We start from the raw sequence: 14,414 nt of genomic DNA, 5'->3' as shown, positions 1-14,414 counted from the left end.
GCGGCTTTCCATTTGATCGAGTATTGTATATGATAGCATTGCTTTTAATCGCTACATTCATACTTACGTTTTTGTAATGACCTATGTTGATTTCAGGTTAAGAAAACCACAAAGTCAGTCTTTCTGAGAATCCCGTAGCGAAGCACGGGTACATCAGCTAGTTACAACATATATTTCAATCAGTACTAGTTTCAAAGCTCCACTGCATCATCATCAGCTGATAGAAGTTTGCTTAAAGTAAATACAAAATTTTAATATTCCACCTTCTCAATACTAAAAAATCATTTGATGTTTTTTACAAAAACATTACAATTAATATAATATCATTAATATCATTGTAATGTTTTTGTAAAAAACATCAAATGATTGTTTAGTATTGAGAAGGTGGAATATTAAAAAAAAATTGTATTTACTTTAAGCATAGTCTCAACTCAATACAGAACCTAACAATGAAGTTTATTACTTTGAATGATAGAAGTTTGTAGAAAAAATTGACAATCATATAAGTTTACCAACGTCAAACTGATCACAATTTAAAACCATATTAACAACATGAAACAGTGTTAAAAATATAATGTCTCTAAGTTTCTATTTTCTACAAGTCCAAGACTTGCAAGTCTTATGCCATAAACTGATGAAAACATATGCAAACCGGTTTGCTCACTTATGATATAAAGTGGATTTAAAAGAACAACAAATTAAAATAGAATAGTCTTGAAGCACTACGTGCTTAATTTATCGCACTTCTTAAAACTTGATGTAGTATCGCAGTAGAAATAATTCAATAAAAACTACAGTGCCCCTTTAATGGAGCAATCCTAATAAGGTGGAAACAAGCAATGAGTCCTTTGAGATGTTATCAAGAATAACGTTCCCAATTCAATGCAGACCTCAAAAGGTTGCTGTCCATACGAAGCGCAATGAAGCACAGCAAGCAGTGCAGTGTGCAACAATTTTTATGTATTGAATAAGGTGGACCCAAACTATACTAAAAGTTGTAATCTTGGTTCAATACGGACAAACAGTGAAGTTTATTAATTTAACTCTCTATTTCTAGCATTCTTGTATTTTCGTCGTTCATCAATCAGGTCTAGTATCTCTTGAGTTATCCACTGGTTCTTAGTTGATCTTTTCTTCCTTCCTAACATTTTTTCAGCCGCCCTACTGACTTCATTTTTCAAGACTATCCACTCCTCCTCTATTGTGTTTCCTTCAGCCTTTTCATTTAGTCCTTGTGCAACATGTTCCTTGAAACAATCCCTCATACTCTTTTCTTTCAACTTGTCTAGGACCCAACTCCTTGCATTCATTCCTTTCTTTAATTTCTTCAACTTCAGATGGCATTTCATGACCAGCAAGTTGTGGTCAGAGTCCACGTCTGCTCCTGGGAAAGTTTTGCAATCCAACACCTGGTTTCTGAATCTCTGCCTAATCATAATGAAGTCTATTTGATACCTTCCAGTGTCTCCGGGTCTCACCCATGTATACAGCAGTCGTTTGTGGTGTTTGAACCAAGTATTGGCAAGGACTAAATTATGATCAGTGCATAATTCAACCAGCCGATTTCCTCTTTTTTTCCTGTGTCCCAATCCAAATTCTCCTACTGTATTACCTTCTCTTCCTTGGCCTACCACTGCATTCCAGTCTCCCATCACAATTAGATTCTCATCACCTTTTACATATTGTATTAAATCTTCTCTCTCTCTTCATATATTCTTTCGATTTCCTCATCATCCGCTGAACTGGTAGGCATATACACCTGCACTATTGTGATGGGCATTGGTTTGATGTCTATCTTGGCGACAATAATTCTTTCACTATGCTGGTCGTAGTAGCTTACCCGCTGCCCTATTTTCCAATTCATTATTAAACCAACTCCTGCATTTCCCCTGTTTGATTTTGTATTGATAATTTGGTAGTTGCCGGACCAAAATTCATGTTCTTCCTGCCAACGTACTTCACTTATACCAACTACATCTAACTTTAGTCTAACTATCTCCTTTTTCAGATTCTCTAACCTACCACAACGATTCAAACTTCTAACATTCCACGCTCCGACTCGCAGAATGTCAGTATCCATCTTCCTGATTATCGCCTCCTCTCATGTAGTCCCCACCCGGAGATCCGAATGGGGGGCTAGTTTACCTCCGGAATATTTTACCTGGGAGGAAGCCATCATCAGTACATCATTCATACAGAGAGAGCTGCATGTCCTTGAGAGTTATTTATGGCTGTAGTTTCTTTCCCATTGCTTTCAGCTGTGTAGCAGTATCAGCACAGCTAAGCCATGTTGAGTATTATTACAAGGCCATATCAGTCAATCATCTAGACTGCCGCCCTTGCAACGTCCAAAAGGCTATTACCCCCCTTTCGATTAACCATTCGTTAGTCTGGTCTCTCAACAGATACCCATCCGATATGATTGCACCTGTAGCTCGGCTATACGCTTCATTGGGACATGCAAGCGTCCCCACGATCACATGGTTCGCAGGGGAGGCCTTGAAGAATTCCCCTATTAATTATTACAGGGTCAGATAAAGCTTTGCCTGTCTGGCCCCGCAGTGTAGGGGGCACGCATCTGCCTGTCACCCGGTGGCCCCAGGTTTGATTCCCGGCCGGGTCAGGGCCTTTTACTTGTAAATTATTAATATTCCTGGTCTGGGGACTAGGTGTATGTGTCGTCCGTAACGTTCCTTTCCTCACATTCAACATTTTACACTTCTGCAATTACAATTACACGCAAGTTCATAACATATGGTGCAAGTAGTGGCAAAAGATATTTAGAGATCGTATGTAACCGTCCAGGCTTCTCCAGCCTATTAATTTAAGATAATATCATTTTACGCGATATCATTTGATATCAAGTTTATCCGCCATCAGCATGTATTTGTAATAACATATTTATTCAACGTCAATCATTTTTAATCAAGGCTTTTTGGAATCATATTGTATATATAATAACATTGTTTTAGTATTTTAATTATTATATTATGTAGGATAAGAATTCATTATGTTGTAAATACGGTCAATATGTTGAGACATAGTTGTTTTCATTTCATCTCATATTTGTGTATACGGAGGGTTATTCTTGAAGCTTGGGATTTTGCGTGAGTCATGGGTTTATTTTATGACCAAGGCTAGTAAACAGCGACCCGTGCGCGAGGCTTGCAAGCTGGTCAGCTATATCATCGCCACGCCTTCTGGACTTGTCGAGGAAGAAGAGGAGGGGAGTTGATGCTTCGATCTATCGAATCAGATACTTCGTTGTATATGAGTTTTGAGATTGAACTGTTACCAAGAGTGGGAGTGAGCCCGGATATATACTGATTCTCAACACGAGAACGGGACTTTACGACTTTATGATCTTACAGCCTTACGACCTTACAAGCTAACTACGTATACTCCATCACTACTACTTCTACTGTGAACATGTACTTTGTACGACGTGATTTGATTTTTGAAACAGTGTGTGGTCGCTCCGCGACATAGTTACTTTTGTACAATGTGTTATCGCTTCGATACAGTACTCAGCTGCGGTAATGTTATCGGATCTACGAGAAACGAAACAAGCTTATGGCTTGTGTGACATTCAGTAAATATTATGGACGAAGAACTATGTTTAGTTCAAGTCTATGGAATTTTGGTACAAGTCTGTACCGTATAAATAGTATAGCTCAGTTGGATTGAGATTTCTACTAATATGGAAAAATTCATATCTCTGAATTTTCTCCTCATACGATCAACGCTGATCAGTTTTTACAAGTATAGGGCCAATGTCTAATTTAAAGACAAGGCAAATAGGGAGTGCTAGTCCAGATAGCCCGTACCATATCAGAGAAGGAAGGATGTCCATGGAGCAAATTCTACATCGAGAAGGAGAGAACGAGTAACCACGGAAACCAGATGACTTCAACGGAGGCTGCAATTGGTGAGCTTCAATTAGATAAAGCAAGCAATAGTAAATTCAGTAAATTATAAATTCCTCCACGCTTTAAGGAAACTTTTTCGATTCATCTCATTTTTTTGTATAATAAATTCATTTGTATTTTATATTGCGTTAATTTTCTTTCTTAAGCGATACTTAATGGTTAATTATTTAAAATCCTACCCCTGTGATTTATGTATAAGTCTCTATGCTAGTAAATATAAATTTTGGTTTACAGTTTTATTTAAAACTGTAACCATAGCGCCCAAACATTACATAGAGAAATGGGGAACCATGGAATGTTAATTGTTTCTATTTGCATGGCAATTTGTGGGCAAGCCACAAATAGTTTATTTAATATTCATGTGTCCCAAGATAATAACTTTCATCTCCCCAAGTGTTTTGACGAGGTTACAATGCCACAAACAAATAGCATTTTAAAAAAAGCTTTGCCTACTTTAATTCTCAGAGATCTATTTTCTAGAAATATAGCAACCCATCCAGTCACTCTTTTGTCTAATCCAATTGCACTCATTATTGCCAGTAGTCTCCCATTATCAACCTTATCAAATGCTTTAGACAGGTCAATCGCGATACAGTCCATTTGACCTCCTGAACCCAAGATATCTGCTCTATCTGGCCAGAATCCTAAAAGTTGAGCTTCAGTGGAATAGCCTTTCCTAAACCTGAAATGCCTTCTATCGAACCAGTTATTAATTTTGCAAACATGTCTAATATAACCAGAAAGAATGCCTTCCTAAAGCTTACATGCAAAGCATGTCAAACTTACTGGCCTGTAATTTTCAGCTTTTATGTGTATCACCCTTTCCTTTATAGACAGGGGCTACTATAGCAACTCTCCATTCATTTGGTAGTTAAGCCTATCCTAATTACAACAGAATTCTAGGAAGAGTTTCTATGGAGACCTCTACTATAGGCCTACTACACATTTTTTTTTTCAATAATAGAATAAGAACGCCAATTTCTAAGAGATCTTACTTGGATACTACAGTACACTACAATAATCTTGAACTATGTTCAGACCTACGCTGACCATGTCACACCATCTTACACGCGACTCAGGGTGGCTTTGCCTGCAAGAACGATGCACACTTCATACTCTTTGCTCTTTGCATAATATTCTTAAAAGTTCTCAACCAGCCTATCTCCGTGATCGCATGAAGCTCCTCTCCACAGACCGCAACAAAAATACCCGATCCTGCAGCACCATGTGTTTATCCCTTCCTGTACACAGAACAGCAATCTACACGAAATCATTCACCGTTACCGCAGACCGACAATGGAATCTCTTATTATTTATAAGTTTCATATTCCGTATTGATTGGATTCAATGTAATAGATAAGAAAAATGTTCCACCGATCAATACATTTATTGTGGATGAATTATTACACTAGTACCGGTTTCGACCTATCTTGGCCATCATCAGCTAGCACACAAATTTACAGTCATGGGATAAATTACAAAGAAGTTACTTAAGAGCATCCGGATGTCTGATAAAAAATGGAAGTAAAATATATTGCAGTATGTTGCGTTAAAATAGCTCTGATTAAAAGTAGTGATGGTTAGAAGAAACTAAAACCTATTGATTGAGCATGGATATGAGTACATAACACATTAAAATATATATGCCAAATCATAAGACACTAAAAATATATAGCACATTAAACACATTAAAACATGGTATATTTTAAAAACGTCTATTAAAATTTGAGTTCATGTTGCGTTGCATTCATTCTTCAATCCTCTTGTAGTTCTTGTGTTGATTAAGTTGAATATCGAGAATGTTCTATGGTTGATATACTTTGTATTGGTATGTTATAAGAACTCTTGTCAGTAAAATTTGAAAATGTAGCAAGATAGGTTTTAATATCAGAGTAGATGGTGGTGACACTTCTCTCATCTATGCAAGTTATATGGTCGTTATCTGTAAAGAAAAGCTAATATGAGTATAGCGTATGTATGAAGGAATGCCTGGATGTATGTGTGAAATGAAAAAATACTTACTGTTTTTGCTGTGGAGGTTGTGTACCGATATGTTTGGATATTTGTTGTGCTCTGCTGCGAGTACGTCTGGGGCTCATGTGAGCTGTGTGGATGGATATTGGTGGAGGGGATGGAGGAGTGGCTATTGTGAAGGTAGGGGTGGGGTTAGGTTTGTGATTCGTCGGTTTGTTATGACGTGTGTTTACTAATTTGAGATACATTTATTGTGGATGAATTATTACACTAGTACCGGTTTCAACCTATCTTCATACATACATACGCTATACTCATATTAGCTTTTCTTTACAGATAACGACCATGTAACGTGCATAGACGAGAGAAGTGTCACCACCAACTACTCTGATATTAAAACCTATCTTGCTACATCAACTTAATTTTCAAATTTTACTGACAAGAGTTCTTATAACATACCAATACAAAGTATATCAACCATAGAACATTCTCGATATTCAACTTAATCAACACAAGAACTACAAGAGGATTGAAGAATGAATGCAACGCAATATGAACTCAAATTTTAATAGACGTTTTTAAAATATACCATGTTTTAATGTGTTTAATGTGCTATATATTTTTAGTGTCTTATGATTTGGCATATATATTTTAATGTGTTATGTACTCATGTCCATGCTCAATCAATAGGTTTTAGTTTCTTCTAACCATCACTACTTTTAATCAGAGCTATTTTAACGCAACATACTGCAATATATTTTACTTCCATTTTTTATCAGACATCCGGATGCTCTTAAGTAACTTCTTTGTAATTTATCCCATGACTGTAAATTTGTGTGCTAGCTGATGATGGCCAAGATAGGTTGAAACCGGTACTAGTGTACTAATTCATCCACAATAAATGTATTGATCGGTGGAACATTCTTCTTATCTATTACAATGGAATCTCTTACCAGTGGACGTCAGAAGCATGTCCAGCAGCTCAGCTTTTAAACATGCCTGTGCTGAAATACTACGTAAACATGCATGAATCATTAAATTATGACCTGAAAACACCTCCTCCTACAGCCTCTCCATCATTATTTCCCTCTCCCTTTCACAGATCATCTTTTTCTTCATCAGTTTCTTCTTTTTACTAATCCTTCTCTTCCCCTCTCAATTGAAGGCGATATTTCGGTGTACTGTAGCAGTGTACATATTTTCTATTCTCTTAAGTAGTAGTTATAGTACTCATTATTCATATACATTTAATGTACTCTACACACGATTTATATTATATAGATGATATGATTTTTTAAGTGCGATTACTTTTGTTAATACTATTACTGTTCATATCTATATATTTAAAAAATGTATGAAAACTAAAGTCAGTCAGTCCGGCCATTCTATCCGGTCGATTTCCTTCGTTCTTTTTTTAACTGAAAGGTATTCATGCACAGATCTGTCATCAGGTACTATAAATCACTTAACTTCCACCTTCCTCAAATTATTTGACTTTTTCAGTTTTTTTGTCTCTCTGAAGCAATCATATCTTTGGTTCTAATTGAGGTACGGAGTGCGTTTTGGCCTAAGAAAACACAGTGGATCAAGCTCTTTCATTTCAGCTCTTAACTATTCAAATTGGTTGATTCTGAGGAATGTTATGAGTGCACATTCAATTTGACGTCTCATTTCTCAACATTTTTTCTCATTGAAGCAATCATATATTTCGTTCTAATGGAGGTACGCAGTTCATTTTGGTGTAAAAACACTCATTGGATCAAGCGCTTTCTTTTGAGGTAATATCTACTTAAATTGGTAGATTCTGAGAAAAGTTATGAGTACATTTGTCTCCATGACCAAGATCTCTGAAGGACTTTTTGACAGTTCGGCGCGTAGTGTTGTTCCAAGGAACGTTTAATTAAATTTCTTTGTGTGATGTATTTTCAAGTGTTTTGTTGACATAATATTACATTCTATTGCTACAGCAGATCATGTGCTTTATTTCATTAACTCGAAACATTGCAAATACATCCGTGAGGATAGTAACGAACCATACTTTGTACATTGCGGACGGAGCCAAAGGGAAGCTGCTAGTTATCATATTATTGTCATCAGTAGTTATTATTAAGTGTTCTAAGTTAAGACTGGTTAAGTGTAAGAAAGGGAGTACATCCCTAACTTTGCCAGGATAAATAAAACATGTTATTATTATTATTATTATTATTAGTAGTAGTAGTAGTAGTAGTAGTAGTAGTAGTAATAATAATAATGCTATTTGCTTTACGTCCCACTAACTACTCTTTTACGGTTTTCGGAGACGCCGAGGTGCTGGAACTTTGTCCCGCAGGAGTTCTTTTACGTGCCAGTAAATCTACCGACACAAGGCCGACGTATTTGAGCACCTTCAAATACAATTTATTAAAATTTGTATCCACCTTATTCAATACATTAAAATGTTGTTAAGATGAAATTACAACATATATTTTATCAGAACTAGTTTCAACGCCTTTTACTGCGTCATCATCAGCTGATATACATTTTAGGAAATATTGGCAAACACATAAGTTTATGTAGTAGATAAGTGTAATTACACTCATGTAATTTAATGTAGTCTTTTTAATAAAGACAATTACAGTATTACACTCGTGTAATTTAATGTTGTCTTTTTAATAAAGACAATTACAGTATTGTAAAGGTGGAATTATAAAATCTAAATTTTCACAAGTTGATACTTTGACAATACGGGCTCTAATATGAAATTTATAACGTGCAACTAGAATACATCTCGAGTGTACATTAGTACACTTCCACTAGACAAGTGAATGAACAGGCTTTGTGTTGTGCTTTTCTTTCATACATCAGAGTTCATAATAAACTATTGTTACTGTTTCAAACGAGACATTCTGCCATACAAAGAAAAATGAAACTGTTGATACCTTCAAAATTATCCACATAGCATTAGGACGTGAAACAAGGACCCATTTTTAAGATCACAAATACGACTGACCTTCCCGATTCATCGATGATTACATACTCCATGGTCACAGGAAATGCATTCCTTATGCATGTCCTTTCCACTTTTTTTTCCTTGTGTACAAATTGCTTTACATCGCACCGACGCAGATAGGTCTTATGGTGATGATGGTATAGGAAAGGGGTAAGAAGGTATTATATTAACACGAGTGGGTACGAGTGGGAAGGAAGCAGCCAGGTGGTCTTAATTAAGGTACAGCCTTATGTGGAGATGGGAAACCACAGAAAACCATCTTCAGGGCTGTTGACAGTGGGGTTCGAACCCATTATATCACGAATGCAAGCTCACAGCTACATGATCCCAACTGCGCTGTCATATCTCTGATGCATGTTTTAAAGCATTCACTGTCATAAAAGAATGCAATAATGAGCATGTTTATTTAATAGTTCTTTCAACTTGGCAGGAAGATTGCATATACAGCAGAACCTCTGTTAACCAAAAGAAAGGGGGGTGGGAGGGGTTTCAAATAAAAAGTGGATGTCATTTCTAAAGGTTAAGAGTTGTGTTTTGAAGGTTTAGATGAAAGTAAATTAAGACAATAGGCTACATATATGGTACAATGTTGACTAAGTATTTTAATAATGGAAGCCCTAACTTCTCACCTGTATTTACAAAACAAAATGATGTTCGGTAGTACATGTACAGAAGGCCATACTATTTGAAAAGGTCTTCTATTTTCTTTTCTCATCGTTTGCTACGTCATGCCACCATTTCATTAGCAGAATGTCAGAATAACACCATGTTTCTTTAATTTGTTTTTGTAGTTTAACTTAAAAAAATTCTGATCATTTTGGTTAAACTGTATTGCAATTAAAAGGGTTTCGGATAACGGAAATTCGACTGTAGTTATATTTCCAGTGCAAGTCCATAGGTAGCAAGCAGTGCAATAGTGACCACAAGGACCATCAATAGGTTGGGGTTGGCAGGCCACTATGTTATCAACCTATAGAGGAACTAAAAACTAAATTTTAGGGAACTGTAATGTAAACAACAAAGCTAGGTTAGAGATCTAAAATGGCACAGTTCGGATGACCCCCCAATGCACACAACATTGGCACATTATACACAGCTACTGAGCATACGCTGCAGCCAAAGTGAGTGTGGCCCCACAGCGGCCACTGTTTCTGTGAACACAGCCACTGAATGACTTTTTTCTTGTTGTGCAGACATAGCAAAAAACCTCTCGAAGGGGCCACTGTTCCCATAACATGCTCCTAAAAAGTGTCAAACATGGTACCTGTTCACACGATGACAGTTTTAAACTTTGTGTAGCCACTAATGATGCGAGTTCAATCAGAGACAATACGACGATGAGCACTACTTCAAGTATTGTAAGAGATCATTTTTCTACAATTCCAGACATACAGATGAGTACCAAAGCACCACCCAAGATTGTAATTAAAATATTACAAAGACTTCTTCTTCTACCACTTTTCCCAAATCTGTGGGGTCGCACATGTGGATCTGCCCCTGTTTTACGACCAGGTGCCCTTCCTGACGCCAATGCTATATTGAGGGATGTAATCACTATTGCAAACTCCTATGGTGGTTGGTAGTGTAGTACGTTTTCTGAATATGTTGGGACAAACACAAACACCCAGTCCCCGAGCCAAAAGAATTAATCGCGTGCGATTAAAATCCCCGACCCGGCCGAAAATCGAAACCAGGACTCTCTGAACCGAAGGACTCATTAAGCTAATGAGTCAGACAAAATATTACAAAGGCTTGTCTGACTAAATTTCCAAATCAAAGAGCAGTCAAATTCAGTCCAGGTATAATAATGAAGTTTGAACCACTTTTCACTCAATATGCAGTTCAACATGTTACAGAACAAATTCCCACTTAAAAGTCGTACTGCATTAAAAATTTATAAGCGGCAGAATATACAGCTACGTTCCTAGTTCTGATAAATATCCTGCACATCTATAAGTAATCCTCAATCACCACTGATCTGCATTCAGGACTGTTGACTGTACTCTTATCAATTGTTTATCGCCGTTAGTAAATTATTCCAATCCATAATTCCTGTCCCTAAAAACAAATATCTGCCCCACTTTGTCCTCTTGAAATCATATTTTATGTTCATAAAGAAAGACAGGGCCCTTGGTTTAACCATTAAAACCTCTCAAACAAGACATATATTACCAACTCAACCCTGATTTAATATTCCATTGCAATACACGTAAATGACCAAGACTAAATTAGCTGAACGAGACCATTTGCTATGTTCCTATTCGCCAGCCGCCTGCCCCGCGGTGTAGAAGTAACGTGCCTCCCTCTCACCCGGAGGCCCCAGGTTCGATTCCTGGTCAGGTCAGGGATTTTTACCTGGACCTGAGGGCTGGTTCGAGGTCCACTCAGCCTGCATGATTACAATTGAGGAGCTATCTGACGGTGAGATGGCGGCCCAAGTCCAGAAAGCCAAGAATAACGGCCAAGAGGATCCATCGTGCTGAACACACGACACCTCATAATCTGCAGGCCTTCGGACTGAGTAGCGGCCCTTTGGGGCTCTTGCGCCATGCGGGGGATGGTGGAGGGGGGGGTGTTCTATTTACAAAAGCCATATATAATTTGTGGAAGATGGAAACCAACATACTCTTTAGGATTTATTTACAACATATGCATTGAAATATTGAGAAACGACACTGGCATATTTGAAACAAAATAATTATCTGATTGTTCTTTTCACTACCTTCAGGATTGTAATGTTACTGATTACCCAAACAACTCACTGAACACAATACAGTTTTACAAATCATCTGCATCTTCATCTTCAGTTTTAAAAGATCTTGAGTTGTAAGCACTAGCACAAAAAATAATGAACTAACTCACAGCAAATCAAAAGAATTAGAGATAAACAAAAATACTTTCAAATTAACTTCCGTTGTATCTGCGAGATAATGCCGGCAGCAGCTCATGACATTTGTATTGCTTGAAGATCACAACACTACTGGATGTCACCACTTTCGAGACGGGAAGCTAGGAGGGGAGATGGGGTTCTGGCCTCAAGCAAGCTCAAGTTGCAGTGAATAAACACCACCGTGTATATCTTAGATAACACGCGACTAATGCAGTGTTAATGAGTCACAGTGTAGTCGAGCGTCTTATTCCCTGTGGAGTCTGTGATAGAGAGGATTGTAACTTTTGTGCTGAATAGCTTTTTAATGCAGGAGAGCAGAGGCCCCCAGCCCAATGGTTTTGTCACTGGTTATACCTAACCAATCCAGTCCAAAGGTCTTGTAACGCGGAACTCTATAGAGACCTGTGAGCCACTTCACGGCTCTAACCTGCGGTCTTCTTGCCCCCCAAATCTCCTTTGCTTGCCCAATGGTCTTGACCAAGCCAGCCCAAAGTTGTCACTCCGCGTACCTAACAGTCTATTCGTTGACAAGCCTGCCGAGTGTTAATATGACGTCGTCAGAGCCATGCCATGCTGGATCTCTAACCTAACTTACGCCCGCCGGGTACGGAAATGTTAACTTCATGGTAAATTTTGAAGGTTATGAATTACATGCCAAATACAATACCTGTCACTCAACTCCAAAACTCGTGAAGAACTAGCAGCTGTCACGAAACCTGAAACAATCGGCGATTAAACCGGTGTTGTGGTATACAGCAATTGAACAAGTACCCATCACTGTAAACTCACAACAGCGAAGTGTAGTACGTTTTCAAATTCCGGTAATAACAAGTAATGGTTTAAATTGAGCTTCATCCACAATTACTCGACTATAAAATCAAGATTAATACTTACATGCTAATGTCAGAAGTATCACTCCTTTAGCTGGTGACATGTTTATCTTAGTTTCGCACGGGAAGAACACTACGTAAAGCAAAACAAAAGACCTGTTTGAAGTCAATCAACATATATTATTACTTTACAACACAAGCACACAAATGTAAGTTGTCAAGGAGTGTTTAGGTGCAAGTGTCTAATTTACTTCTAATCTAATAAAGCCAATGCTAATGTCTTTCACCTCTAGGACAGGACAAACATCAACTAGTGATGGGTCGTTCATGAACGAACTGACTCTTTTGAACGACTCATATGAGAATGGACCATTGTAAGAGCTAGCTCCCTCCTTGAGAGCTAGTCGTTCTTACTCGACGTTAGCCCCTGACGGGACGTACTCGGGCTCCACCTGGATACCACGGCCGAACCCTTACGGAACACGCCGAAGATTTCCGAACGGCGCACTGGATTTGAGTTGACAATGCAAAAGAACGAACTGTAGGAGATCTGCTGAACGAACGAACGAACTATAGTAATGTTTATGAGGTACACTACGAATACATACGAAGAGAACCGGGCAGTGACGATTTCGAGTTGACAGCAGGAAAGTGTATTTATTGTACGAGTGGTTTGAGAAGAAAATTACGTGCGTATATTTTCGAAGATCTACTTGTGCATAGTGTTCGTTACTGTACCTGTGGGATTAGTGTATTTCGTTTGGTGTGCCCAGCTATAGTGTGTATTTAGTTACATGCCGCGTGTATATTTAGTTTTTCTTCAGTTTAGGTAGGCCTACTTACATAACGTTATAATGAGCAACGTTAAGAAATACTCGTGTTCCGAATGTGGTAAAAGCTATGAGTATAATAAAAAATTTTGGAAACATCTTTCTAAGGCCCATCCAGAGAAACTAGATGAAATTGCGCCTTGTTTAAAGGGCGAGACATCTCTTCCGCACCAGTGTAAATTTTGTGATAAACAGTTCACGCACAGTTATAATTTAAAGCGGCACGAGCGTCAGTGCCACACAAACTTAATTGGAGGACCTGAGACAGAGGATAAAAAATGTCCTTCTTTCTCAAGCTTCCTAGAGTGGAAACAGCACATTGAAAGCAAAACATGTTCACAGTATGTAAAGAAAAGGGGTTCTTACACTGCAACAGATAACACGAAGAGACATTACTATGTGTGTCATCGATCAGGCTTTTTTGTGTCTGAAAGTAAAGGCATCAGGCACTTGAAGCTTCAGGGAAGCAACAAAGTTGATGAGATCTGTCCAGCAAGTATTCGACTAATTGAACACGAAAATGGAATGTGTGAAGTAAAATATGTTCCCACTCACAGAGGTCATCAAAATGATCTAAGCCATCTTGCCCTCACAGATGTAGAGAAGAAAACATTAGCAACAGATATTGCCAACCAGATTCCCTTTCAAGCTATTCTGGACAAAATTCGCGAATCTGTGACAGACTCAAAGCTTGAAAGAATTCATTTAATCACAGAACAGGATTTGTATAATATTGAGCGTAGTTTTAACTTGAGCTCTAAATCTGTCAGACATCAGGAGGATGGTACAAGTGTTGAGGCCTGGGTCAATGAAGTTAATTCAGGTGACAGGCCCTTGTGTATTATTCTATAAACATCAGGAGACCACCAGTGAAAAGCATCCAAACCTCAGAAGTGATGACTTTATTTTAATTATTATGAACAGTGCTCAGAGTGAAATATTAAAGAAATATGGTAGTGACTGTATATGCAC

The 14,414-nt window shown here is 37.9% G+C and overlaps 1 protein-coding gene across 4 annotated transcripts in view; it reads right to left on the bottom strand.

The window, feature by feature from the left end:
* Positions 1-13,016, bottom strand: part of Tmx3 (Thioredoxin-related transmembrane protein 3) — a 527,179-nt gene extending 514,163 nt beyond the window's left edge. Inside the window, exons 1-3 of one of the 4 annotated variants that reach the window (XM_067136163.2) lie at positions 12,900-13,016; positions 12,677-12,745; positions 12,450-12,498 (exon numbers count right to left, since the gene is read on the bottom strand). In XM_067136163.2, coding sequence (XP_066992264.1) covers positions 12,450-12,498; positions 12,677-12,716 — 89 coding nt within the window. In that variant the 5' untranslated portion in view covers positions 12,717-12,745; positions 12,900-13,016. Of the gene's footprint in view, positions 1-12,449; positions 12,499-12,676 lie in introns of all 4 variants that reach the window. The other 3 variants (XM_067136162.2, XM_067136165.2, XM_067136164.2) reach the window with 3 other exon arrangements.
* Between the last annotated feature and the right edge of the window lie 1,398 nt (positions 13,017-14,414).

The sequence above is a fragment of the Anabrus simplex genome, chromosome 1 (genome assembly GCF_040414725.1).
Source record: "Anabrus simplex isolate iqAnaSimp1 chromosome 1, ASM4041472v1, whole genome shotgun sequence".
NCBI classification, from domain to species: Eukaryota; Metazoa; Arthropoda; class Insecta; order Orthoptera; family Tettigoniidae; genus Anabrus; species Anabrus simplex.
Note: the sequence above shows the minus strand (reverse complement) of the source record. Positions and strands in the feature narration are given on the sequence as shown.